Source organism: Ptychodera flava, chromosome 13, assembly GCF_041260155.1.
Source record: "Ptychodera flava strain L36383 chromosome 13, AS_Pfla_20210202, whole genome shotgun sequence".
Classification (NCBI taxonomy): domain Eukaryota; kingdom Metazoa; phylum Hemichordata; class Enteropneusta; family Ptychoderidae; genus Ptychodera; species Ptychodera flava.
In genome coordinates, this window is record NC_091940.1 from 6336062 (window position 1) to 6363719 (window position 27658).

Here is a 27658-nt window from a genome sequence, read left to right on the forward strand (position 1 = left end):
AAAATAACACGCCACTTTCTCTGAACGCCCCCTTCTGTCTGTTCAGACAGACTGAGTATTACAGTTGATTGACGCATTGTGTACAAAAAGCCCCGCCTTCTACTGGCGCGTGGCCAAGCGACGACCGAATTATTTGTACAATACGAAAAATATCAATCCGCACAATATCGCATTATACCCCTTTCGTTCATAATAACATCAATATAGCACGGATTTCACGATTTTAAGATAGTAATTGTCGAAAAATTTTATCTTAATGGCAAAGTAATCGAGATGAAATAGTTTGGAGATTCGTCGCTGCACTAGATGGCGGATGGCGAAATTCTTGGTCATTGAGTGATTCCTTAAATTTTCGCGCCATTTTCTGGTAGAATGTAACCTGAAATCATTCGCCATTGGACGGCCATTGTTAATTTCCAGGCGAATTTGAAGCGCAAAACCGGCCGTCAAAATGCCTCCCTCCGACTCGGAGAATAGCGATACGAGATCGCGATTTGACGAACTATGCAGGGACTTGAATATGGACACACCAGCAAAGGATGAAGCCTGGCAAGCCTACGAGAATATCAGTACTAACTATACGTTGGAGGTAACGTATACATACGAATGGCTCGTGCATAATTTTAAATCTCTTGGATGGTTGGCCCCTTTAACTTTTGGTAGCTGATTGCAAAATGGCAGCTGATTACCTGAACAATCGAAATTGTATTCGAAGAAAAGCAAATATATCCCTTGCAGTTAATGTTTTTGTTTATCGTCACAATTCTTAAAATTGTAAAAATAATGCGTCGACGATATTTTTATATAGGGTGACGATCTTCACTGGTTGGCTTGTGCTTTGTATGTTGCTTGCCGAAAGTCGGTCGTTCCAACGGTTGGAAGCAGCGAAGCGGTAGAAGGCAACTGCGTCTCGCTGACTAGATTGCTGAGATCGACAAAATTGAGGTGAGTCTTGATATTACAGTAAATAGGAGAAAGCTCGACGCGTGCATTTACAGTTATTTTGAAACGATATCAGAAACGGTTATTGTTTACGTGGAACGGTCTATGCACAGGCGTATTCAACCCAGCTTCCATTTACTTTACACGCTCCGCAAATACGTCGATCGATCGTTTGGGAAAAACTGAAAATAAGAATTTAATGGCACCTTTCTAAAACTGAAGTGTCAAACAGTACGACATCCTTTGATTACTAATATAAAATCACATTTGATATTTTGTTGAAGTTATAGTCCTGGTCGATCCCATTGCAATCCGGAAGTGAAATTCACAAAGAACATATCGACGTGCTCTTTGCGTGTGGAAACAAGTTAACAAACTATGTGTACACACATGTTTGGTTTCAGTTTGATACAATTTTTCAATAAAATGAAGAAATGGGAAGACATGGCAAATTTGTCGCAAGAGTTCCGCGACAAAGTGGACCGCCTTGAGCGCAACTTCGCCGTTTCGACGGTCATTTTCAAGAAATTCGAACCGATCTTCATGGATTTGTTCCGCAGTCCCGCCGATGACCATCCCCGCCATCCTCGGGGTCGCAAACAGAGGTGGGTCATTTAAATTTTAAATCTCCCCAACATTTATTAGGCAATCACGATGAAATTCCAGTCTGTTGCTCTTGGAAACAAATATTCATCATGCCTAGTTTTTACATTCATTTGGAATCCAAAGGCATCCAGAGTTTAATCTGCAAGTGAAAAAAGAAGCCTTGCATCTCCAGGGGGTTTTTTTCCGGTGGAAAGGATGGGAATTTGTTTTTCAAATTCCACAAGGCAAATATTTCTAGTTTGTCAATGCTAACAAAAAAGTGACTTTCCTCATGTTATCCAGTCAACAGAAATCCTGTTGTCATAGTAACCCCTTCACTGGTAATTCCAAAATATTACATTGCATTTTTCCCATTCAAAATTTGGAGTGAAATAGGGATGTAACCATACCAAAAATGAAATCAATGGTCTGAAAAATAAAGATCACGATAAAATTTTCAATTATGTTGCTAGTGTGTAGATATTTCGTTTTAACATCATCAACAGATATCACCTTGTTTATTCCATCTTAAGTTATAGTCATGGAATGTATAAAAAATATTTTCAGAGCAATTTTCTGGCTGTTTTTACATGCTATAATTATCTAGCATTGAGTGCTTGTGTTTCTGGTGTCAATAGAAAGAAGTGCAGATAACAGCATGGAGTCCCCTTGACTTGTTCATACCTTTTCAAAGTTAGTCTTTGCACATACAGAACTAGTAATCCTATGTATTTTGTGAAGTCAGGCTAAGTGACCTGGCCGCTGTGTTTACGGATATAGTTTACAGAGTAATACTGTGTCAAAGTGCATGTTAATGCAGGGTCAGGGAAGGTAGGGTGCCAGGGCTGGATAAGGAGACTGCCTTGCAGCCAGACTGAACCTGACCTGTCAGGTTTCCCATGGTTTCCTGTACAAATTTAGGTATGCAGGATTACTAAGGCTTTCCAGATAGATGACCATGCCATTGATATAATTAAAAGATGGATGACATTGGAATACCCCTGCCCCTTGCCATGGGGAGATAGTTTTCCATGTTTGAATATCTCTCCACCGTTTTCAGAGTTGTAGAACAGGTCTCTATGACTTGTGTGGTCTATCACAAACTAACATAGAGAAAAATGTCACCAATTTCTGGACAAGATTTTTATGAATTAGTTTACAGGAACAAAATTGACAAACCTTGTAACTTAATAATGGTAACCATTATCATTGCATGTAAAGTGTCCCAAATATAAACTGTTGAACTTAAAAAAGGTGCAAAAGAGGACAAAATAGGTCTTAATTTCTGACAGCAACAGCAAACATGTGGCTTATAATATGATGCCATACTTAGTATTAGACCTAAAGTCGTGATCAGTTGAAGTCCAAGTAGTGTCTGAATCCAGCCTCATGGTGGTTCATATCCTGTACTTGGTACTGTTCTCAAATGCCTCAGAGATAAACACCTGTATCACAGGGTACTCTGAGTCAGGTAGTGCTCTAAGAGGTTGGCAGTTTCTTTTCAGCTGCACCTTCAAAGTGACTGGACTGCTCTTTGTTACTCTGTATACACAGGACATGATTCCAAGGTGAACTACATTAACCTTTGACCTGTGCAGGTGGACCCTGGGCAGCACCTAGATACAGTATGCTATTATTGCTAAGAATATCAAATAAGAGGGCTAGTATTGTCTCGTCTTAGGCCAAAGAAAAAAATTGTTTCTGGTCCTTGACATTCAGCAAAAGTGATGCAACGATGTGGTTTTCTTTTCTTTCCTTTTTTTTCCCTGTCTTTTTTTTATTCCTAACAATGCTGGTTTGGCACTATTGATGCAACAGTTATTGTCTTTTATCACTGGCTGCATAATACTTCTGTTTTCTTTTTAGCATTTTTGGACATGCAAACAGGGATATCAAGGATAGCTTTACTGATGAGTATGTTACCAACAAAAAAGCTATGACATGCAGGTTCTGAAATGACACACACTGTGACCGGAAACGATCTTGTCTTTTTGGCCTTATGTGACGGCAGTATCTATCATTTGATTCAGTCAGGGGAAATGAAATGATGAGGTACTGACACTTTTTGTTGTAGAGCCAGGGTTTAATCTGCCAGAGTAGGTTGATTTTAATGCGTTTGTATCTCTGATCATGGAAGGTTAGAGTCCGGTAATAACAGGTGAATCATGACTAACCATGAACCCATGTAACTTATTACACCATGAACTATGTTCTGTTTTAACATAACATGGCAAGGAATCTGATGTGTTGTGTGGAGTCTTTTATAATATCTATCTATCTACATGATCTATGTTACAAATGTATGTAGCTCCTAATATCCAACATGCGCAGTGGCGCTTGGAGTAATATGCTCTCTAAAAGATGTACCTTTTCAAAGGCATCTTTTGATATTGTTGACATTGGGAGAGGTGATTACGTCCAAGAGTAGAGCGTTCCAAAGGAGAGGAGCTGTAGAGGGGAATGAGCGGCAACATCAAATGTTTTGTGAAATGTGATATTTTCACAGATGGACAAGTTATTCAGTGTAGTCATCCGTGTCAATTCATGATGTCACAAACAATCTGAATGTCTTGAACTTGATCTGTGGGATAAGTGAACCACGATTTCAGATGCCATGTACACTGTCACTGATGGCTCTAATAAATTTCCTTTGAAGCTTTCCATTTGTTTTCAAATGGCATGGAAACTTTTAGGAGCAAACATATTTCAAAGTTTAAAGTGACATAGGCTACTGTAGTGTAGAGTTACATGTATCTAGACTTATCCCACAAATTGTCCCAGGTCAAGAGTTCATCAGTGATCCAAAGATCACCTGCACATAATGTACCAGGCCCTGTGTATCAGCCTTGTGCCATACATGTAGCCAGCATGTGTGTCAGAGTATAAAGCATAGCCTCTCCAAGAAGCCATGATGATCTTTTTGTGTTCATATTTTGTTTTCTTGGACGCAATCTTGTGAATACAGTGTATAAAATTATGATTAAAGGTATGGTCAGTCTATTTTAGACCTTACATCTAAGGACATTTGAATATTTAAGGGGCAGTTTGCCATGGCTGTATTGGATTTGGAATGTCAAATGGCAAACATGATGTCATGTCATTAACTATACTATTTTGGACACTGTCTTTAGAGTTCATACAGAAACTGGGATATGTCATCTCATGTGTCCCTTTTATGCATTCTCTTTCAAAATTATCATCTACATAGCCACCATGATTTTAGTCTTATCATCGAACTTGCATTGTTGACCCTTTTGAGCAGAATCTCTCTGAATAGATACTGATATTTGAAACGCATTACCCAATTGGTCAATTTCACACCTGTATGCTGTCTCCAAGCCTACTTCATTCTCTCGTGAGTTGAAGATGTCAATGACTTCTCAAGTCATGCTGTTTTGTGTCTGTGAAACTAATAATTTGCAATTGTGTGGAACAAGAGAATCATACTTTTTTGTCACGGTCAGTCATGACAAAATCAAAACATGCTCAGGAAAATTCCACCCATAGTGAATGATGTTGAGTCTTTTCACTTCACCAATATTATTCCTCATTGGCATACCACATTGTGCAATGTTGCAATCATTTAGATGGCATCTATTTTATATTTTGTGCGTGTAAACTTAACGCATGGCAGTTTATATTTCAAATATAGAGCTTGGTACTCATTCCACAATGCATATATACAAGTGTTACAGGTCTGTCACTCACAATGTCAGGTCTTCAAACTGGGTGTGCAACTGGGTGTGCATATTGGCCGTTCCTTGAAATATAAAACTAATCCACATATTTCGAATGTATCAGTATTTAACAATCATCAATTTTTTTGGGTCATTAAATGCAGTTGTAAATTTTTAAGAGAAAATTAGGCATGTGGCTTTGGTGATGGGTGGGCAAAAGTTACTGTACCCACTTTTTGTCAGTTGGTGTTGCCAACCTACCAATTTACCTCAATCCAATGCAGTCATTTATTTTAAAACTATAAAAATCCTCTGCATTCCCTCTCTCTCTCTCTCTCTCTCTCTCTCTCACACATTGAAACACACACACACACACACACATGTATTCATATATTGGTATTCCTGTAGAGGATTTCTATTCTGTTAGCATTTACAGCTATGGTATCGCTATGCAGAAGCGTGATAGAGAGAGTACATAGTCCTTTGTCACGGTTTGCAAATGAGATACGCTGCTTTGAAAAAAACTTGTTTTATGAATTCAAATTAAGATACATAACCCTGTGTATTATTTGTGGTGTATCAAAACTCCAATGCAAAATCACACACGCAATACAAGAAAGGCTGGCAGTATTAACCTTTACAGCACGGCACCAGTATCCAGACAATGTAGCTTTACTTCACAGGGAATTGAAAGAAAGATATTCAATTTACTAATCCTACCAGTGTTTGAGTTTGCTATCACATTGAGTGTTTATTTACACAGAGTGGCCTGTGTGATGAGTGAATTTCCCTTTTGCCAGCATATATGCCTGTGTTATAGAGAAAATCATATTTCATTAATCTTTATGAATATGAAGCTGAATTTTGCATTGTGAGCCTTGTTTCTGTGATTGATTACCAAAAGTAAAAAGGAATGTTGACTTTAAAAGGAAATAGTAACAATGTAATAAGGTTTTTTTATTTGAGCAGTGTATGTGATGAGCTGAAGCCATTTCATGTTGTGAACAGCTGTTAGTGACCCATACACTTTGACCTCAGGTCAGGAAACATTCTAGGGTATCTCAACAGGGAATCAATTGTGTTTATTGTTTCTCAGAGATAAAGTAGTTATGAAGTAGTATTTGTGAAATAAGATAAGCTTTGAAGTTCAAAGTATAAGATAGCGACATGAATGAAGTGGCCTCTGACTCTTTCTTGATGGTGTTTCACTGTTTTGCATTTTTGCCAAGCTTGTCTTTTTGTTAGAAGGGAGATTGGTGCAACTCCTGTACTACTCACAGTTTGGTGTATCTTTATTTGTTTCCAGTTGTTATCTGTAGAATCTCTAACAGGAAATATGCTTATTTTTTAGACTAACTCTTTTGCTACCAAGGCCTGTGACTGCCCGATCTACCAAACCAGTAAACAGTGGTATTGAGTCAAACCTTCTTGACATGTTATGTTGTAGCGGGTTAAAGTCAGTAAAAATTGTGTGTAAACAGGCATCTAAGTTTTGAGAGCCCTTCAAGTGTTCAGATTTTTGTTAAAATGCTGCATATTGGACATGTTATGCACTTGGTGGTAGACATAGTCAATACACCTGACAATGAATTGATATTACTACAGTAGGGTTATTAAGTAAAAACAAACAGTTCACACAGTGGCTTTATAATTATGATTTCCTTCAAGAAGTATTCATTGCTCCATCATTGTCCAATCTACATTTACATTTTTGCGCTGTGTTTTCTGGCAAATGTAATGAACCTAGCAGAAACTACTGTATTATGTCTGGTCAGTTGGCGTATGCCATTGATTTCAGCTGCTGTCTTGGTTGTGATTTAAAGTATCTGCCAAATGATACATTGAAATACATTTTCCAGGGAAAGGGAATAGAGTTTTACAAAATTATACTGAATTCAGACATTGTTATTATTTATGTAGTTATAAAATTGTGGAACGATATTGTGTTCTCTGGTAGGTCACATGTTTATAAAGAGGAAAGGTTAGAGAGTTGTTCATTGAAAGAAGTACCAGCTCACTTCAAGAATAGTGTCTTTGTCACATTTTTGTCAGTCCAATCATCCTCTTCCATTAATTGCATTCATAATACTTCCTTCCTTGACATTTTGCTATGTGTATTAGTGTAAATTAAATTCTAAATGTCTTTTTCCACTACCTGATCCCAAGATCTTCAGACCAATGTGAAATTTCTATATCTTATTAATTCCAAATAGGCTGATGTGTGAAGCCTTCTACCAGTTATCAAGATTTGTATTTTACTATTTTTGCTAAGTATTTCTCATGATATTTTTAGCCATTACAAGGAATTCTTGGTCAAACATTTATATTATCTGGATTTGATCAAGAAAAATTCAAGCATCTATGATATAGCATCATTTTGTATCTCAGTAGAAAACTTTGATAGGAAATGTTTGTGAGTAGAACTCTCAACTGTCTGTCATATTCTCACTAGCACCGCTGATAAATTGTTGCAATGCCATTCTCAACAACAATGTGGTTTATCATGTGGTATTTATTCACATACCAAGTTCAAAGGTCATGTAAACTTGGTACTATATATTTATCTGTACTCTCTCCAAGTCATGATGTTTGTAAATTTTAGGATTGGATGAACAATTCACTGAATGCAAAATTCTCTCAATTTCATTCGAAAAACTGAAATGTTCATGTACATGCAGTTTGTCCCACGCAAAGCAACTGTTAAAATTGTATTAGGATATTTGAAAAGGTTTCCAGTGATGACCAGGGTTGTCCATCTGATACAAAAATCCTGGAACAACATAACTCAAGAGCTTCCTAAAAATTCTTTGAGTTCTTGTAACTGACCAGTCATTCTCTGGCATTGCTAATGACAACCAGACATTCTCAGACAGTTTGAAGTTGGTTCCATTTGTTTCTATGGCAGTGGTTGTATCGCTGTGGGAGCCAGACTCTAAATTCACAACCTGCGCAATTATGGTGAAGATTTCATGCCTAAGTTGGATATTTCAAAAACTGTCTTAGAAGTGGTGTCTGTCTACAGATAACCAGTTTTTGTTTGTTTGTTTGTTTGTTTTTTGTTTGGTTTTTTGTTTGTTTGGTTTTTTGGTTGTTTTTTTGGTTGTTGGTTTTTTAGGGGGGTTGGGTGGGGGGAGGTGAATGGGGGGGGGCCTGAGGTCACTTTTGCATTTTCAGATACCCAAAATAGGTTTTGTCTAGTTATTCCTCTGTGGCTTCTGTTTTATACTGCTTTTCTGTTGTAACCATTTTTAAAATTCCAAATGTAAGCAAATCGGTCTCTTGAGCTGTAGGTAAGCTTAGTTTTTTCTTGATCAAAAAGAAGAAATATTATTAAACTGCACCCAAGCACAGTATTAGAGGGGATAAGAAAAGTTAATTTTGTTGTATGAGAAATGGACATAGACAATTTTCATGTTTCAGTGTCAAATGTTATGTTTCAGTTGGAAATATGTAAATCCATCTGTGAAATATAATCATCACCAAATACATGTACAGACACAATTGCTATTTCAATAGAGAAGTTTTCAAAGGTATAATGATTTCATTTTAGACAGTTATTAAGCTTGCTTATCTGATAGATTAGAATTTTAATTTACATAGACTTACAAATTTCCATAAATCATGGTTATGCTGTAGCATGTTGACAGGGAAGCGTGGTCATCGGTAACTTTACATTTTTTTAAAGAGAGGACATCCCTGTGAAAATGAGAGCATGTTGCTCCGTTTATCTAGGTCAACCCAAAAGGTCAAGAAAACAAGTCTATAAATTGCACGCAGATGGCCTGTAAAGACATCCCAGATGAAAGGATGATGCCTCATTTTGTCCCTGGAATGATCAAAAGATGGGATGCTGGGCCAGACAATTTGGTCACATCAAGTTGATTTATTGGTCCTGCGTTTCTCACTTATATTTGAGGCAAAGTGAAATTCTTTGTAACTGGGAATCATTTAAACTTCACCCACACTGTTCTAGAGGGCACCTTGGGGTTTGTTTGGATGAGTTGTAAGCCTGTGGTGTTATGTCAGTGTGTGCGTTGTGGCAGAAGTTCATGTGCTTGTTTTTTGATGGATTTCATTTCATCGTTGGCATTGGTAACAACAGAGAGAGATGCAAGATGGATGTTCAGTCCGTCAGAGTTGACAGATTGCAAATTACTGAGGATCTGCCGTTAGCAATGGAGAAACATGAATTTATTTCGTTCCTTGACATCAAACAGATCTAACATTCAAGCCTCCTCAGGGGACATGCAGCAGCTAGTGTGGTCACACCAACAACTCATAAATAAATGCTTTTTATAATAGGCAGATATCAGCTATAAAACACGCACATTGCAAATTTTAACCTCCTACTGTGAAAAAAAAGAACATAATTTTACTTTATTTTCACATAATCGGTAATAAAAGGCCATGTGAAAACAGTAATAATGATTTCACTTAGTTCATCATTTCACTCAGATTTGAAAATTATCAGGAAGAAAAATTTACAGTTTATAAGAAAGTGACATGCACACAAAAGTTTCACTTTCAGCTTTTTGTATTTGATGTTCAGAACCCAATTGTCGTTAAGTTCATTAAATATGCAAATGAGGATTTACCTGATGTGTTACTTCTTTGTGCATTTGAATATTAAATCCCTTTGTTTGATTTATGATGTGTAAAATCCTTCAGCAAAGATATTTGCAATTGTACCAGCTGTGTAGTCATTATCACATTTATCCGTGATCCCTGCCAAGTTCATGTGTCGAGATCAGATCAAGTTGGTTAAAACACTTTATTTAGATAGCTACAAACATTCAACTTATACAAATGAAAGTGACACTGTCATTTACAGTATATTGATGCCATTCACTTGCCTCTATCTATATTTTTAACCTGCTACATCAGTTTTGATGCATTCATTAATGATAAAAAAAATAGCCCATTTTGAAATCAATCATGCAAATTAACTATGAACTTGCTTAATATACCTTTGAAATAAAAATCTTGAAATAAAAATCTTGTCACTCATCAACATAGAGATGCGCTGACATTAGGATGTACACACCAAGTAAATGACTAGACCCACTTTATGTCAGATCTTCCATGCCAATCACAATGCCAAAACATTTATTTTAAACATGAAAAGTATCAGGCTGTTTGGCACATAAGTTGTATGAATGCTCTTTATCACTTCCTTCGCAGGCTCTGATCAGTTAGACCAGAAAGGAATTGCTGGTATTTTGTTTTGTTTTCATGAAACAGTGACAGAAGTACATTTACATTTAGTACAGTTTGGGTGATTTTTTTTTGGTTGAAAAACTGATGTGCTGTTAAAGTGAATTACCTGTCTCCTCTTTGCACATCTCTGCCCATAAAAGCCTCCATGAATTTGGTGAATCATTCAACAATGTGCTGAAGTCAGATTAACTGTAGACAAACAAAGGTGTCTCTTGGAAGCGTTTGTAACCGACGGAATGTTCATACTTGTTAGTACATTACAATGTTGATGCAGGCAGGGATATGGTTTTCAAGATGAACACCAGATGTTTCGCCATAATGCACATTGAATGTTCTTTCAAGAAGAGTATTGTCACGCAAACAGAAGTGATTTAAAACATCTTGCATAGAGAGAAAAATATAGGAGCAAAAAGGTGCAATGAATGAAAGACATGATGAACGTCATTTACAGTTCTTTTGTTCTGACCAGTCAGGTCAGTGAAAAGAGCAATGTTGTACTGTTCAGATAATCTTGAGATTGTTTTGTCAGCAGGGTTTCCAGGTTTCCATGTCATCACTGAAAATGGAAACTTTTTGCCAAATTATTATGTTTATGTGTTGGTATGATCATATCCCATTAGCAGACAAACTACGGTTTGTAAATAAGGTTTACAAGTAAATGTGATTGAAAAATTAGTAAGAGACATGATTGAATGGTGTGAGAATTCTAAAAATAATTTTCGAATTAGAAGGGTTTCAGTTGCAGCTGTGTAGCAAAGCAACCTCTGTCTCAGGCTTACATCACCAAATAAATTATGATGATAAAATGACATCAGCCAGCAGCCATGAGACACTGAAAAGGCTTGAGCATGTCTGGCCATCCATAAGCACGGATATGAATGATTGCGGCCAGACTGACCCATGACCTCAAGAAACGTGTCGTGAATTTCTGAATTATTTTAATATGGGTGAAATTTAAGGGGAAAATTCTGAAGACAAGTTGTTGGCGTGGCATGGTTCTTTCATTTGGAGACATTTTAAGTGGAGTAAAAATGGTTGAAAAAAGCCTCCATTGACATAGATTTGTTAATAGGTGAAAACAAACTTAAGCAATTTGACATATGTTGACACAGTCGTAAATCAATACAAAACAGCCAGACATATGCCCTGACTAAAAGAAAATGAAATGATGGAATTTACTGGGAGAGTTGTTTGGATACATTCTTGGTGGTTTCATTTCCATTTTTTCCCTCCTTTTCCCAGTCCTGAAATTTTCAGCAATGGATGCACAACTTTAAGATAGTGTCATTCCTTCTTTCAAACAAATTGCTGAAATATTATTCCCTGAATATTAGCCGTGAAATGACATGCTGGAGTATGTTTGCTTTACAACCTAGTTTTTTTTTTAGTTCAAACCCATACTTTTTAACACTCAGGAATTTCTTGTTTCATATGCAGACAGAGTTGTATTTTCAGTCCTCTGTTCCATATTACAGGTACTCACATTGTTGCTAGTACATTCCCTCAACCATACTGAATATAGCAGTGGTTGCTGTTGAAGTAACAGTAATTACTGTTTTGATACTGTCCTATGTGTGTAAATAGTCCTTCTATAGAAAAATTAAAATATACAGAGGGAAAAAGGTTGAGTCCAGCTCTCCAGTCACCTCAGGGTTTTATCAAAGGTCAGAGTTCAGAATATGCAAATATTTATTCCATACTCATCACAAAGCTCTTTCCACAAGAATTTCTGTGGTTTGCGGCATAAGTTCAGGCGTCAGGCATCTATCTGGGATGTCAAGAGTGCCGTCACTGTTGGAAGTGTTTCTTTACAAGCAGCTCTTATTAGCCCATTAGTGCAGATGAATGACCTGTCCTTCAGAAACTGGAGGTTGCAGTGAACTGTTCTATATTGGCACACTGAGGACTGTTTTGTGTGATGTGTCTTTCTGCTTGCTCAAGATTCATGGCAGACTAGTAATGTAGTGTTACTCTTTTCAACAGGAGACTACCATGCAACTCATCTGATGTCTTCATCTTCTGTTGGACTCTCTTTGTGCAAGTGAAAGGTAAGAAAATATTTTCTGAAATTTTTTGTTTGAAAGAAAGTGTCAAGATGACACTACATGAAATTTCAATCATTTCTTGATTGTGCTCTTGAGCAGTTTCCATGAGTCTTTCTTGAAATTTTGGCAAGGTGTACCTTGAATCACCAAGTACTTTTGAAGAAATTTATCTGCCTGCTTGTTGTAGTGATCTCACCATTAGCGTATTAAACTTGAAAAGTTTTACGGATTTCACTACAGAAGAATGTTTTGATATAATTGTAAGCAATTCCAGCATAAACATAATAAAAAAAGCAGTTATTTAAGCATTTGCAACTTGCATGGAAATTTAACCGTGTACTTATGCTGATTTTTTAACAGCCCAAATCAATATCACTACTGTCGGTTGCCTAAAAAATTAAAGGGACTGTCACCCATTAGATGCAGTTCAAAGGTCACAGGTCATTGACATCATCAACAAAATGGCTCAGGGCAAATATATCAGGGAGGTGTTGCCATAGTTACAGACCATGTATGTCATCAACCACTATTGTTAGATCACAGATGTCACACAGGAACAAATTAAAAGGCAATTTTCCAGCCTCTTTTCATTATATTCCGCAAAATGCAACTACAGAAATGCATGGGACACTTCGTGTCGGTGAAAGTACAAAGTTATACCAGGCGTATGACAGACTGTTGGTTTTAGAAGAAAATGAGGATCTTGAAAAGAAGTTACAGACTATTGGCCCAATACAAATTTGTTTATCCAAATTTTTGTAACCCAAGTTTTGGCTATTGTGCTGTATCCCTCAGAAGTTAAATATGCATAGCACATTCCATATTCTTCATGATATTTTAAAGAGTAGGTTTAACAAAAACAGTTTTTCACTTTACTGGCTCACATTATCAGCTCGCATTTGGCTAAGACTTATGCAAGACAAAAATACTAAGCCTGGCCAGTGCCTCAGTTGACGTTGTGTGTGTATTTCTTTCACAAACAAACACCATTATACACAGAGGTGAATAAGGTTAATGTACAAGTTGCTGTCAATCCTATCTAGGGGATTTTGTTCTTTTAAAGCCGCACTTTTCAATCCCAGGTTCTCGCATTAGTGGAGTTCTCCTCCCAGTCAAACACATGGCCAGTACGATGTTTGATTTCTATTACATTAATTACACAAACTGATTTCAATCTTTTGTCACCTTTTGCTAATCCTGCAAATAGAGCTTATATAACCGTTTGATTGACGGTCGGTTCAAATTGCCAACGGTCATTTATTCCCCAGCACCACATTCGAATTTCCTTAAAAAACGTCTTCCAGTCACGTTAGAATTTGAATATAACCACAGAGTTCGATCGGCAGCAGCTTCGGGCTGGCCGCTTGGCAGTCTGTCAGCGTTTTTGCGTCCGGGGAACACTAAAAAGTGGCATTTTCTGGAGCGTGTGCCCTCATGTTGCCTGTTTGGTGTCCACTTACACAATGAATGCCGCCATAGGTTGGCACCCTTTTAAAGGGAGGCTCCGCTTTTAAGCTCCAGCAACTTGAATTGTAGTGGGTTACAGGCCTCAGAGCGTGTAAACATAGTTGTGTAGGGGCTTTGCTCCAGACCACACACACACCATTTGATTGGGATAGTGCAGGTGTAAAGTGACACCTATAGTGGCTTCCATCATGTGGAGTTCAAAGGGGTCACTTCTTGTACAAAACTTGTCTGAAACGTCAATTTTATGGAGTGACGGTCAACGGAATTCAAATTGTTTTGGTGTATCATGAAAACCTAAATCTTTGAAGAAAGTTACAAGCCTGTGCAGTGTCTCTGCAAATATAATGGTACTGTTTGGTGAAACTTTCTAGCACATTGTAATGATTGGTGAATTCAACATGTTTTCAGTGTGGAGGTGTTCAGAGTAAAACACGGGAATTTTGTGACCTACTTTTGTGTGAGTTATTGGAACACAGCTGACTTCAGTGAATATATTCAATTCATGGGAGTGATATTATGACGTATAAACCTTTGACAGGATGTCGCTGGAGATAAATGTACCTGTCAGATGATCAGATGGTTCCAGCGTTTTGTTTGTGTTGAATCACTCCACTTTATTGCAGCTCTGCAAACCTCATTAAAACATAAAGATTCTTGACTTGATCTCTGTGCACTCCCTGGAAGGAACCCTTCCCTTCACATAGTTTCTTCTGCTTATATCTTGCATCCATGAATAAGGTCAACCTTGTATCATAAAAGACATACATATACTTTACGCCAGAATTTTTGATGTTGGGCCGAGAGTCTTAGGAACAGTTCTATAATAAACAGTGCAGTGATTTCAGGAAAGAAAACACATTGCCAGCGTCTGACACTCATGGCCAGAAAGGTCACGGTTTGTTTTTCGTTCATTCCCTAAAAATTATTAGAAGCAGAATTTGGCCAAGTATTAATACAGTTATTGGTTTATTCATAAAAGACCTTAAAACTTCTGTAATCTTTGTAAATACACAAGGTTTTTATATTTGCTGTGATTTCACACGGTTTTCAGGATACAGAAATATTTCTTTAGTGAAAAGGATACACTAATGTTACTGTGGGATTTCTGGTGCGAAACACACCCTAGAATGCCTAGAGTGCACATCAACTACTCCAGTTCACGCTAGAGAAAAAGTTCTAGGTTTAAATATTTTACAAAGCAAATGCAATTGGCAATGTAACCTTGGTGTCATGCTTTGTTGTATTTATACATGGATTGCTGGCTTTACCATTATTGATTTTGTCCCACCTTTAGTGTTTAAGGTTTTTGCTAGTGACAGCTTATGAACAAGTTCTTGTAAATTGTCCAAGGACCTACGGTTGGATGACTGTCTGAAAGCATTTCCTCGGTTTCCTTTGTTTACTGCATAATTTTTATCGTCGGCGACCCTTCCTTGTTTCTGAACAGGGCTAGAATGACAATGTAAAGAAATGCATTCCAGTGCCAAGAAGGAGATAGTACCCAGGCTAGGTGGCATTGTTTTCAACCCAAGTAAGGGATATGCTAATTACAATTGTTGAGCAGTACGTCCCCTCTGTTTGCCATTAACATAAAAAGACAGTCTGGCAAGCTGATAGGCCCATGATTGGTGGAGTAGGTCTGCTTCAGTGGCTCACTCACCATCAGAGTAAAGAGGCTGAGTAGAGTGGAGCAAGCCTGGACTTGTTCCTGCCCTGGATAGAACCAACATTGCAATATCTCCATAAAAAATAACTGGGACAGCGTCTTCGCTTCAAGGCATCCAAAGGTAACAGTTCATATGTCTTGTAGGATTGTCATGTCCAGACAGGAGCAGATGTTTTACCTTTTACAAGTAAGTTCAGTTGCCTCATAATGTCTTGAAGCTTTTTGACTAGGTGGCATTCGCTATTTTGCTTTTATGTTCCACGAGGCTTTTAACATTTAGAGTACTGTCTTGCTGCTACTGCATAAAAGCTGCTCTTGTTGAAATGCTCATAAAGTAGATAAGAACTGGATGCTCTTATAACCGGGGAAATTGACAACAGATAGAAGTGAGAAACTTTGTGAAAATGATTTTCAAGCAAAGGACGTGCGAATAACTTTTTAATCAGAAACAATCGAGCAAAGAGCTTCCACAGAAGTATGAATAAACTTTTTCATGTGTCTTTTGTAATGTGAGAGAGGGTCATCCCTTTGTTGATGTCTTCTACCATCACAGACATCCTGTTAGTATGTTTAGAGTCGACTTATATATGTTTTCAAATCTTAATTTGTTTTTAATCTCTGCTTTGGTATATATTGCCCCTTGCCATATTCACGTCCACTCATAGAGGAAATGAGAACTTGGGGGGATATTTCACAGGATCTTGAGTATCATATCTGAATCAGTATGAAGATGTTAAAACTTGGACTCAAAGTTATTGATTTTGGACGGCTGTATTGTAACAACTTGTTTCATAATCTTGAGATTATCTTATGTATTTCTAGGAATCACAGCATATTTATACTATTCTTAGATATAGTGCCCATTATGTAATTCCAAGAAGTTCACATAAGGTCACTACCTGTCCTTTGTTTTGTAGAAGTTTGATTTTTGAACTAATCAATTTAATGATAGGAAGTTTCTATCCATTGGGACTGTATTTTCAGACAAGCTGCATTACAGATACTTTTGTACTAGTAGTATTTCAAATTTTTTTTTTTAATTGTATTCACTTGTTAGGAAAAATATACAATGTAATTCATCAATGCAAAAATCTAGATTTTTGAAAAAGGATTAATATCCATCTGTTTTAGTTACGCATTTACTAGTTGTATGTATTGCCAATTTTTCAAACGACAGGCAAAATAAAAAAGATAAGCCTTGTGGTGAAAAAGCCATGGCTGTCATTTTACAATTCTACTCACAGCTGAATTGTTACTGAAATGTCAACGATGGCTACACCCAGTCATAAACAAGACAGCTGCCACAATAGTTAACATATTCTGACCAATAGGATCCCAGCGCATACTTGATTACATGCTAAAAATAAAGCTTATTCACTTCAGAGCATGCTCAGTAGAACTTGAAATCAAGGGGAACCCCCAGCTCAGTGGGTCTTTAAAGAATACAACAGGTTGGTCGCTTGCGAGCTGCTTCTGCACAACTGTCTTATATTAACTTTGTTATCATTGCTTTGGCAAAAACACGTTATAGGTAAGGTAACTTTTTTTTCTTTCGTGAATTGTTGGCACAAAAATTTAGCATTATGAGTTGTTATTTAGTGGAGTTGATGTGATTTATGGTTTTGGACTTCCATGAAATAATTGTATTGTTTCACTAGACTTTGGACAGATCTTGAATTTCCCAACAACCAAGAATGCCAAATATGCAGTTTGACAAATTTTGATTTGCTGTTTGTTACAAATGAGTTTAGAAGAGAATAATTAATTTTTCTCCAAAACTGAAAATGGCAGTAAATCTGACAAATTTTGGTGTGTAACAATAACCAATTCTAAAGTGTGATTTAACAGTTTTGAGTTCTTAGAATTTGTACAAATTTTCTTAAAACAACGAGACGAGAGTGGTGACATATTCATGTTGTAACCTGTCCAAATCACCCATGGCATTCCTCAGAGCCACGTGGGTCTCACATGTGTGGGGAGCATGAGGTGATATGTGAAGGATTGAAGCTTGCTTACTCACTTCATTATTTCCTTCAGAAACTGCACAGTTTTTGACCTTTATGGTCAAGCCGTAAGCATCGAATGCTGTTGAAAGTATCCACTTTCACCATTTTTCTTGGCTTTTGCAATTTTGTGATTTCTTTCACAAAAACATTCTCATTGTATGTATTTGAAAAGCTTTGCTGCTTTTATAAAATAATAAAGGCCAAGTCTTATTGCAGTATTTTTTTTGCCCTGTAAAACCATAAGTGCTCATTTCTCCCAAGGCAGTATGGGAAATATGTAGACTGCTGTCTGTCTGACTGCTGTCTGCTGTCTTACAAGCCAGATCAGTATTGCTATTTTATGATGTTATTCTACAAAAACAAGCTCTCGCATATTACTCTTTAGAAACACCGGAAATTTTAGCAAAGTTACACATATTCATGAGTGATGACAGTTATCAGAATCTGCCAATCAAGATAGAAAGTGGTGGATACACTGACATCATGGCATTTTGGGAGCAGGCAGCCAGACACATTCAGAATGGCTTTATGCTACAGTTGCTTTACCCTTGCTGGTCCAGATAAAACATCGATCATAGGGTATTTTCCTCTTTTGATCAAAAGCTTGAAGTCCAGTAAAATTATCAAGAGTTTACATCTAATGAAGGTACCAGATTAATTAAGCAAGTTTGAAATTGTATTTGATTTATTAATTTTGTATTCATTCAATTTGTGGTTGCCACATTATTTGACATTTTCTCCATTTTGACCACTGGTGAGCTGTGTGACATGTCCTGAAGGTTGTGCTGAGTATACCATTCCCTTCCCAATGTGTACAGTAATACATTGAAGTGTTAAAACAATAGAGCGGGCATTTTGAGAAAAATAATGTTGATTTAGTTTGTAAAAGGAAACATCACATTCTTGCATAATTGAAATGAAATGTGAAGGTTTGAGCCAGCAAGAGAAACAGCTTGCTGTGTGGTTTAAATTTCACAATAGAATTTGCCCGTAAATTATACTTGGTAAATACAATGCTATTTAGGTGTGTTTGCTTTCAAATTGGTCATTTAGGCTGTATTCAGGAAACAGGCAAACTTTGAAAGTGATGGCATATGTAGAGCAAAACTCCAATCCATGACTGGCCTTGATAAAATTCAGATACTATTTATTTTTGTTTTCAGAGTGTTCACCCCACAAAAAAGTAGCTGTTTCATAAACATTGTCTAAAGGTTGAAACCATTTCACCTTCACGGTTGTCAGACTATTGGAGTAATATTCACTGTTGAGTGACCCCCAGCATGAAAAATTAATGCTGTGAAGTTGAACATCAATGACATATTTTCCAGTGTAAATCTCCTGTAGATGCTTTTGTCAGTAAAATAAGTTATCTTTTATAAAAGGTTATTTCAAAGCCATCCTCAGTCAGAATAGATTATGATAATCCAAACAGCAAGGGAAGGTATGTGCAGCAGTCATCACATTGTGTAAACAAAAAATATTATGAGCGCTGTATGGATGCTGACTTTTAAGTTGTTTTGAGAACCATATATCCAAAAGAAATTATTTTGAAAAATATTTCAAATCTTATTCACCTATTAATAGCTACATATTTGAACTGGATATTGATCACACTGGGCTTCAGTTTACTTCCATCAACAATATAAGAAAGGGGATCGTCATTCCCCACTACCCAATCCCACCACCGTTTTCCCTTCTGTCCAGCAACCTTCTGTTTTCCTGCAGCAGTGAGAAACTGTGTCATTAAGAAATAGGTTACAGATTATTTGAATTTCAGAGCAATCATGCCTGGCCACTAGTTGCAAGGTGGTACAGTTCTGTGATGCAGACAGTACAAACCACCATCAAAACTTAGAGCTGTCTTTCTCAATGTGCATTCTGTTGGCTTTTAGGGATTGGTAACCTTTGTCACTGTCAGACAAAATTTGGGAAGGGCTTTGAAGAAAGAACTTCACCTCATATGTCTGACTGTGAATCCTTCCATAAATTTTTATTTTACAAGTACCTGGACCAGTTTCTCTAAAATTTTACGTCAGAGAATGTAGTTTAGTTTTTTTTCCTTTGATGCCTCTCTCTCTGCAAACAATTGTTGATGGAGCCATTAACTTTCCTTAACCTTGATGTCATTAAGTACCATTTACAAAATAATATATACAAGGTTATACATACAGCACCTTGCTTTGCCATTAAGGATTTTATTCTCTTGCTCAGCAGGGGGGCACACATGCATGTTCTTTATAAAAAACTGACATGCTAACCCTAGTGATTTGCGAAAGAAAAGAAACTACGTCAAGAAATAGTGCAAATTAGTGACGCTACAACAAGTGAAATAGTCATATACAAGAAGCAAAGCTCAAGATCTTAACGCTTATATTTTTAACAAGTTCTGCAACATTCTGGACTTAGCAGAGCAATATGTAATTTTATCCAGAGACATCATTTGAAGGCTTTGTTCAGAGGCAAAATAATTGGTGCTGCCTATGATACCACTATTGTAACTTCCAAATATCATCAACAATTTTCTGTATTTTTATTTGATATCTGGTTTGTGACATTGATACCTGGGTCATACCATACTACCTGCAACTTTGCTTCTGCCAGGCATATGCGGGGAGTGAAAGTCAGCATGTGTAATTGAGCCCTCATATGTTTCAAATATGAATTTGATACTGCTCTCTGTAAGTACAGGACACTTCACCAATACAGCTACTTCACACAAGCCATACTGGCGTGTTAGTCTGTAATGTTTCTTCTACAAGACACATAAGTAAGCTATCATGACATTGATCTGCTTTGCCTTTGCTGATGAGGGGATGTTGTCAGCCTATTGTTTTCTTTTGTCCTCTATTGTATTAGCTTGTGGCTAGACCGTTGTAGCGTTCTCACGCAGCTCATGAAATATTCATCTTAATCATTTTCGAAGTATTCGAATGGAGGCAGTACAGTGTTGAGCGGTCATTTCTCAACCGATCTTGTGGAATGAAGGTAAACTTCTGATATCTAAATGGTTGTTTAGGTCATACAAGTGAAAGTTCTTCTGTCTGAGTTTTTGATGTAGACAGTTAGTCATCAACCAACAATATATTTTGCTGTGACTGTGTGTCGTTGATTTTTAGAGCTGGTAAGGTATGTCTGATCAAGTCAACTACCTTTTAAGGTACATTTCAACTGTAGACTAGTCGGTGCAGACCCAGGTTTTAACCCTTTGAGCGCCGAAGTCAATTTTTGTCGCCCTTAGAAAATATAACTCAGTCAATGCTTGTAAGATTTTTGCCAAATTTTTGATAAACAAATGTAGCCAATGAAATGTTGAGTTCATTTCGTCCAAAATTATCAAAAAAAATTACAGAAAAGTTCATAAAAATTGATAAGATGTTGCACTAAAATTTTGGTGGGAAAAAGTACAGCACTTAAAGGGTTAACGAATAACTCTGAAGAAAAAACACAAGATTGATCTGCTGATATGAAGTGATCTATTGCGATGTTTGCTTTTGTTTTTTGATATTTTCATCATGAAAACTGACAACCAAGGAATGATATTTCTGTAAGGGGATATCAGTTTTCCTACGTGTAGTTTCATGCATACAGGCAAATGACCCCCACGCCTGTCCTTACCTCAGGTTTCATACTAAGACAGGATGTGGTTACCATGGTGATAAATATCACAAGGCAGCCGGCACATTTCCACATGCCCGAGTTAATTTGATTCTATGATAAGCAAGTGTTTGCGGTTCTTTTTCTTTCATACCATCATTGTGGAAATTACCGCAGATGACTTCACCAATCTCTTAGGTGTATGTTTTGTACTGTCAAGAATTTTACTGGAGGGTAAAAACCAAAATGATTTTGCCAAAACTGTTTTTTTTTCCTGTATCCTCTTACATTTTTTGTCCCTTTCCTGGAAAACTGCATTATTTATCGCAGGCAAGATAACATTTTAGCCATGCAGATAGTAGTTTCATCATCCTCTCAATATAACTGGCGTTTATTAATAGCTCAGAGATACCGATAGCATTTGGTCTTTTGCTCTGATGTTGAAAGAAAGCAATTTTATGCAGATAAGGTTGTCAAAAGCAGAACTTTGTCTTTTTCTGAAAGCATAACTGAAATGTGTGATGGAATGATCAGACTTATAAATGTGTCCCATTCTGTTCAATTTGAATTTGACGCAGTCACTTGTGATCTGGAAATTCTTTTCAGTGTCATGAAGATGGATAATTTTTCATTTATGATGCCTGAAGGCAAGATGTCTTTTTTTGTGCGGAGACTTTCTGATCTTATTCAGTAGTTCAGAGAGGTAATTCATCTCTTTCTTAAAAAGAAGGACTTGCAGTTGAAGCAGAATCCAGTAATGACAGGTTGCTATCGTAAGAAATCTTGATTTGTTTGTTTGTATCAGAAGCACAAATATTACTGTTTGCCTTCCCTGTCTTTGACCTAACACCTTACAGTTTTGCCAAAACATTAACAAGAATGCTGAAAGTTGCAAAGTTTTTGTGAGCACAGTGCCTCTTACCAATTTGGTAAAAGGAGATGATATACTAAATAAAATTGCAGATGTTGTTTATCAGAACCAAAACAAAATGAAATCTGAAGATCTTAACCTGATTTCTCCTATATGTAAAGCTGATGCAGTGGAGTCCTCTATCACCTTGACAACCTGCATCCCGTAATCTGAATTTCATCAGGCTACAATCATCTTCCAGTTTCAGTAGCCTAAACTGGTGTTTTGTCGTAACCATTGGCTGATTCATTCTTTGTTTTTGCAGATATGACAGATTTCACTCATAGTGAATGGTGACATATTTCAAGTGCTCTTTGTGAATGCTGACAGAGGATTGAAACTATCTTGAATGTCATGTTTTTCAAAAAAATACTTATACTCAAGATTCTTGGCTTTATTGCCAAACTGGCATAATGAACTAAATCAGCATCACCATTTTACAGTGTGAATTTCAAATTATTATCAACAACAAATTTCATCAAGCGACCCGATTAAACAGAACGTAATCTTTCATGGATTTCTCCAGTGATTTTTCAGGCCATGAACAAGACTGTAATCTGCTGTTGTGTAATAGATAATCACTTTGTTCTGAGACAAACATGACCGTATGTGCTGAACTTCAAAGATATTCTGTGTGAGAATTCACTTCATGGCTAGGTATTCATACACGGTTGTAATTCAATAGTGACAGTATACAGTCATGATGTATACGTTTTGATGAATTTATTATAAAAGCCTTCTTTCTTCAAAAGGGAAATTGTTCAACCTTTCGCTAAGAAAGAGACTAAATGACTGCAGCAATTCAAGATCTTTGAGGCAGGCCCTGAACCCCATTGACAATCAAATAGTTGGCACACTCCAATAGTTTTCAATGGTGTAGATGTACCTTCACACTCAAAATAGGGGTAGAGTTTGGTATTACTCAGATGTATTTAATTGTAGACACATTGCATAAGTGTTGACTATGTTTTGTACATCTGATTGTTAGTTGAGAGCAGACTGCCTTCTGCACTTGACTCACCATTGCAATTCTGTAATTTCCGAATGCGAGGATAGCTTCAGGGAAAATGGGAAAACATGGCTTTTTAATTGAGAAAACACCGCAAGATTTATTCAGGGGGAACTTGCCTTGAGGGCAGCGCACATCGCAAATTGACTAAGTTCAGCTGATGTTCTCTGTGGTGTATACATTGCTGTTATATTCAATGCATCTGTGAGATTTCAGCCATGTGGTAATTGATTTGTTGGGCTTCATTCGCTTTCAGTTTCTAAACAAGACACTCTGGAATGGTTGTCAGCATTAGGGACATAGACTTGTGTTGTAATATACATAATAATTCATATCACATCAGCGGATAGAGAATAATCCATTCTTGATGTTCACTTTAAGTGATTCAAATACAGTCTTGCACTCCTGGGAGGCACTAAACATGAAAAAAATACTTTCTGTCACTGTCAACAAAACCATAATATATAAAATGTCTCCTCAGCTACACTGTTCTGTTTGCACCAATTCAATTGATTTATGGACTGTTATGAAAATATAGCTCCAAGAAGGTGAAGTAAGTGAGTTTTTGGATATTGATAGAATTTGGTCAGGCAATATCTATCCCATACGTCACCTTGTATGTTTTCTAATAAAAATATTTGGCATCATAAATCAGTGAATAATGCACTTAGCAGTCACTGACATTAACAGAGGTACGGTAGGTTGGTAAATTTTTTTAATTGTTCAGTGAAAAAAAATTCTTCCATTCGAAAGATGAGACAGTTCTCAAATTTTTCCATTGAAATAATAGCGTACAGATTCCCAATTTTTCTTTTCTGTTTTTTTGCAGGTAACTTCCCAGCAATCAGTGATGACCTTGTGAATTCATATCACTTACTGCTTTGCTGTCTGGACTTGATTTTCAGTAATGCTATTCTTGCCAATCGCCGTGACATCCTGAAATTAGGATTCAACGGTAAGCTGTTGTTCCAAACACTGCTAGTTTTTGTACTCTGATAACACTGGCATAGGTGATGACTGTGATATTTGGGTGAAATAAACAACTGTGGCTTGCTTGAAATGAAGCATAGGCTACATGAAACAATAAGTGAAAGTTCCAGCAAAGATCTAAAACGTGACAAGCTGCAAAGCTACATCCTGTCTTTAACAAGGCAGAAATTTTTTTCCCCAAATTGCCAGACCTTCAAGATAGGTTTCACGCGCAAACCGACATGTGGTACAGAAAGTTCAACTCCATCGATTGAAAATGCCCAACACATCATATTTACTGTATGCTAATATGAAGAAAATGGCAAATCATTGATATTTGCAAATGTTTCATTTATTGCAGTGTTTCCTTTTTACCCCTGATAGCTGCAGATATGAAGCAATAATTTCAAAAAAGTACAATTTTGGGTTTTAGAATTTTGTGTGAAAAAAATTGAATGTAAAGTGTCATTTGAACATTGATAGATTCAAAGTGATAAAATTCAATTGTCAGGTGTTAATAGCTTATTAATTAATCAAACTGTAGGTTAATTAACTCTAATTAGCACCAAAGTATCAGGGAGAAAATCATTACAACACCCATACTTTTAATGACTTTTCAATGAAATATAAATGGTACCTGCGTACATGTTTTTGGGAGAGGGGCACTTAACTTTCTCACAAGCTGACTGTCTTCCATAGGCCACACGTGTTACCTCACAATAATCAGACGGTCAAAGGTTGATAAGTAGGTGTAAGCTATGACCTTTGGAAGCAATGTCAACATTGCAAAGAAAAGAGGAAGAGGTAGATGTTGCCAAGAGTCTGGTTGTCATGGCCTTTTGGTTGCTATGACACCAAGAAATTCTGTCAAGCATCTATCTTGGGGTTGGGTTTTGTGCTATATTTAGTCAACTTGCCTCTTGGGTAACATTTTCACCTTTTTCCAGGTGTTCTGAAAAAGTTTACTTAACAATCTTGTGATCAAAGTTTACAGTGTGCTGTGATAAAGTGTCTGCTGCACTGGGAATGGGTTAGGATGTTTTATTAAATATTCAATATAGGCAACCTGCCCAAACACAGTTGTTCTCATCGTTTTCAGAACAGATTTTATACCTGCAGTCAAATTCCACCTTAGACAGCTTCCATAATTATGAAAAACATAAACTTAATCTGAGTGCGCTCAACATGGCCTTGATATTGAAATTGTGTCAAATATGATGGTTTATACAGTCTTGTCTGAAATTTTCAAATATGTCTTGGAAATGCATTGAAATAGTGTGAGCCTTATTTGCACATGACAGTGAAAGAGACTTGACAAGTGTTGGGATTGGCAGTGACATATCTATGAAACCAGAAAAACACAAAATGATAGGGACAATACCTTTCCATTGAAAAATAAATTAAATTGCCCAAGTAATTGTGTTGGTAGAGACTGATGCGGGACAAATACAAAGTTTTGACTTAATTGTTATGGTGGTGAATTTATGAGAATAGTTGTCTAAAAGCAAGCCTTAGTATGTTATTCTTTACATTGATCAGAAAAGGGGAAACTAGGTGATTGGTGCCCTGAGAAGTGTGTCATTTGGAATTGATAATAGAGGTTTATTCCAAGGAATGTCATAGCTATTGATATTGTAATGAAGTATTCACCAGGAGGGCTTTGAGGTCTCCTCCATTGTGTGCAAATATATGTGGTATTTGTGTGGGCACCTAAAGGTGAGATAGCCATCAAAAGCTTTAGTTTTTTTGCTTTTCTGTTGTTTTTATCAACCTTCTTTTATTCATATAAATAACTTCAAGTCTTTCTAAGCCTTGCTAGTACATTTTTTGCTCGCCTGGCAACAAGGAATGTGAACATTTCAGGTCTTATCCCCATGCAGCTATCACCTGATAGATTTCAGTGTTTGTTTATCTTCCAACCTGTCTAGGCCTTCCAGCAAATTTCAACAACAAAGACTACAGGGCACCCCAGGAGCCTATCTGTATCATTGAGAAACTCTGCGACTTGCACGACGGCCTGGTCGTTGAAGCCAAAGGAATCAAGGAGCATTGGTTCAAGCCTTATATCAAAAAATTGTTCGACAAACGGGTAGGTGAAGTTTTTATACAAGGTATAAGTATTAACCTTGTATTATCAATGCTTGATTTAGAGTGTAATCCATTGTAGGGAGCATCAAGGAGCCTTTGTTGTCTGTCATTGTCACCAAAAGTAAGGTCATCAAAGGTCACATGTAGGATAAGCCACATTGTAATCTGTGCTCAATAACCTGTCAGATTTTCACAGTAAGTAAGTGACTATCTGTAATCATTTCCTGTGGAAGACAAGGTAGAAAAAAGCATTCATTAATGTTATCACATCGCGTGTTTAGAAAATTTCCATGGTGTGTTGGAGAAGTTTTTACTCAGACCTTGTTTTCTTACAATTTGAAATATTCATTTTTAGTCAACATATTCGGATTTTGGTGTCTTTTCTATTTCTCTTTGCTTAAAGATTTCATCTTTCCCCACCTAAAAATGAAATTAGATTGTAGCTTTATGAAAGCCGTCCAAATAATTGCTTGGTAAAGTAATTGATTCAGTAGACCAGCATCGTCCTTGGACCTACTTGTATTACACCCATTGTTATATTTAATGGAAAGGCCTCACTGCAGGGATCTATCGGTAAAACATTAAAGAGATGAGATGGAGAGACAGTGTTGGTTGTGTATTAGCAGGGCCTCTGTTACCACTTTCTCAAAAATCCCAAAGTAGTAATGATAATGCGGTAACACGCTAGTATTGTTTTCCCGAAGGTGACCGTGATGTTGGTTAAGTTCTGACTAGCGGAAAGAGGTGTGTAAGATGGAGGAGATTGCTAGATAAATACGTGACATTGTCTCATATGTTACGCAATGTACTGTACAACTCAAAAACTACAATAGGCACTTTCTGCAATGATACTAGTATAATAGTTTCAGTGTAAATTTGTAAAGTACACACAGAACCCATTCTTATTATTAGCATGTTTTGCTGTGCCATAGAAGAAACTACCTGGCACCCATTAGAAAATCCCAGTTCAATTCACAGGAGTGTGTGTACTTTTTTTTAGAGGTAGTGTGGTTTAAGATGCCCTTAAAACGCCATGCCCGTATATATCCGTACACGCCCAACTCACGCTCAGCGCCATGCACGGATATATCCGTACACGGCCTGAGGTTCGCTCAGGCAAAGTTTGGAACTTGATTTCCCGCGTTTAACAGGTCACCTGACAAATAAATCCATTCCTTACCCTTTGAACCCACTTCAGGTCCATATAAGGACTAAAATAATGACATCATCAGTTGTAGCTACGGCAATTTCCAGTAATTTGAGCGACCTTTCGAGGAAATCGGGTCGACTATTTTTACCGTGAATATCTAATCAGATCTGGTCGCTGACTTCGCCGAAGTGAGAGACATTCTGAACGCTTTTTCCTGCTGTACATCCTAAAGACGATTGTTTTGTGACAAGTTATTGGCCATTTCTTTATAGAAATGACATATTTTGGTAATTTTTGAGGATAATCTCTGAGAAAATGAAGACTTTTTTTGAT

General features: G+C 37.0%; 1 protein-coding gene across 1 annotated transcript in view; it reads left to right on the forward strand.

Annotated features, from left to right (window-relative positions):
- The first annotated feature begins 364 nt into the window (after window positions 1-364).
- Window positions 365-27658, forward strand: part of LOC139147240 (retinoblastoma-like protein 1) — a 39105-nt gene continuing 11811 nt past the window's right edge. Inside the window, exons 1-6 of the mRNA XM_070718264.1 lie at window positions 365-589; window positions 809-945; window positions 1347-1547; window positions 12405-12469; window positions 23948-24073; window positions 26016-26176. Of these exons, the coding sequence (XP_070574365.1) occupies window positions 452-589; window positions 809-945; window positions 1347-1547; window positions 12405-12469; window positions 23948-24073; window positions 26016-26176 (828 nt within the window). The 5' untranslated portion in view covers window positions 365-451. The remainder of the gene's footprint in view (window positions 590-808; window positions 946-1346; window positions 1548-12404; window positions 12470-23947; window positions 24074-26015; window positions 26177-27658) is intronic.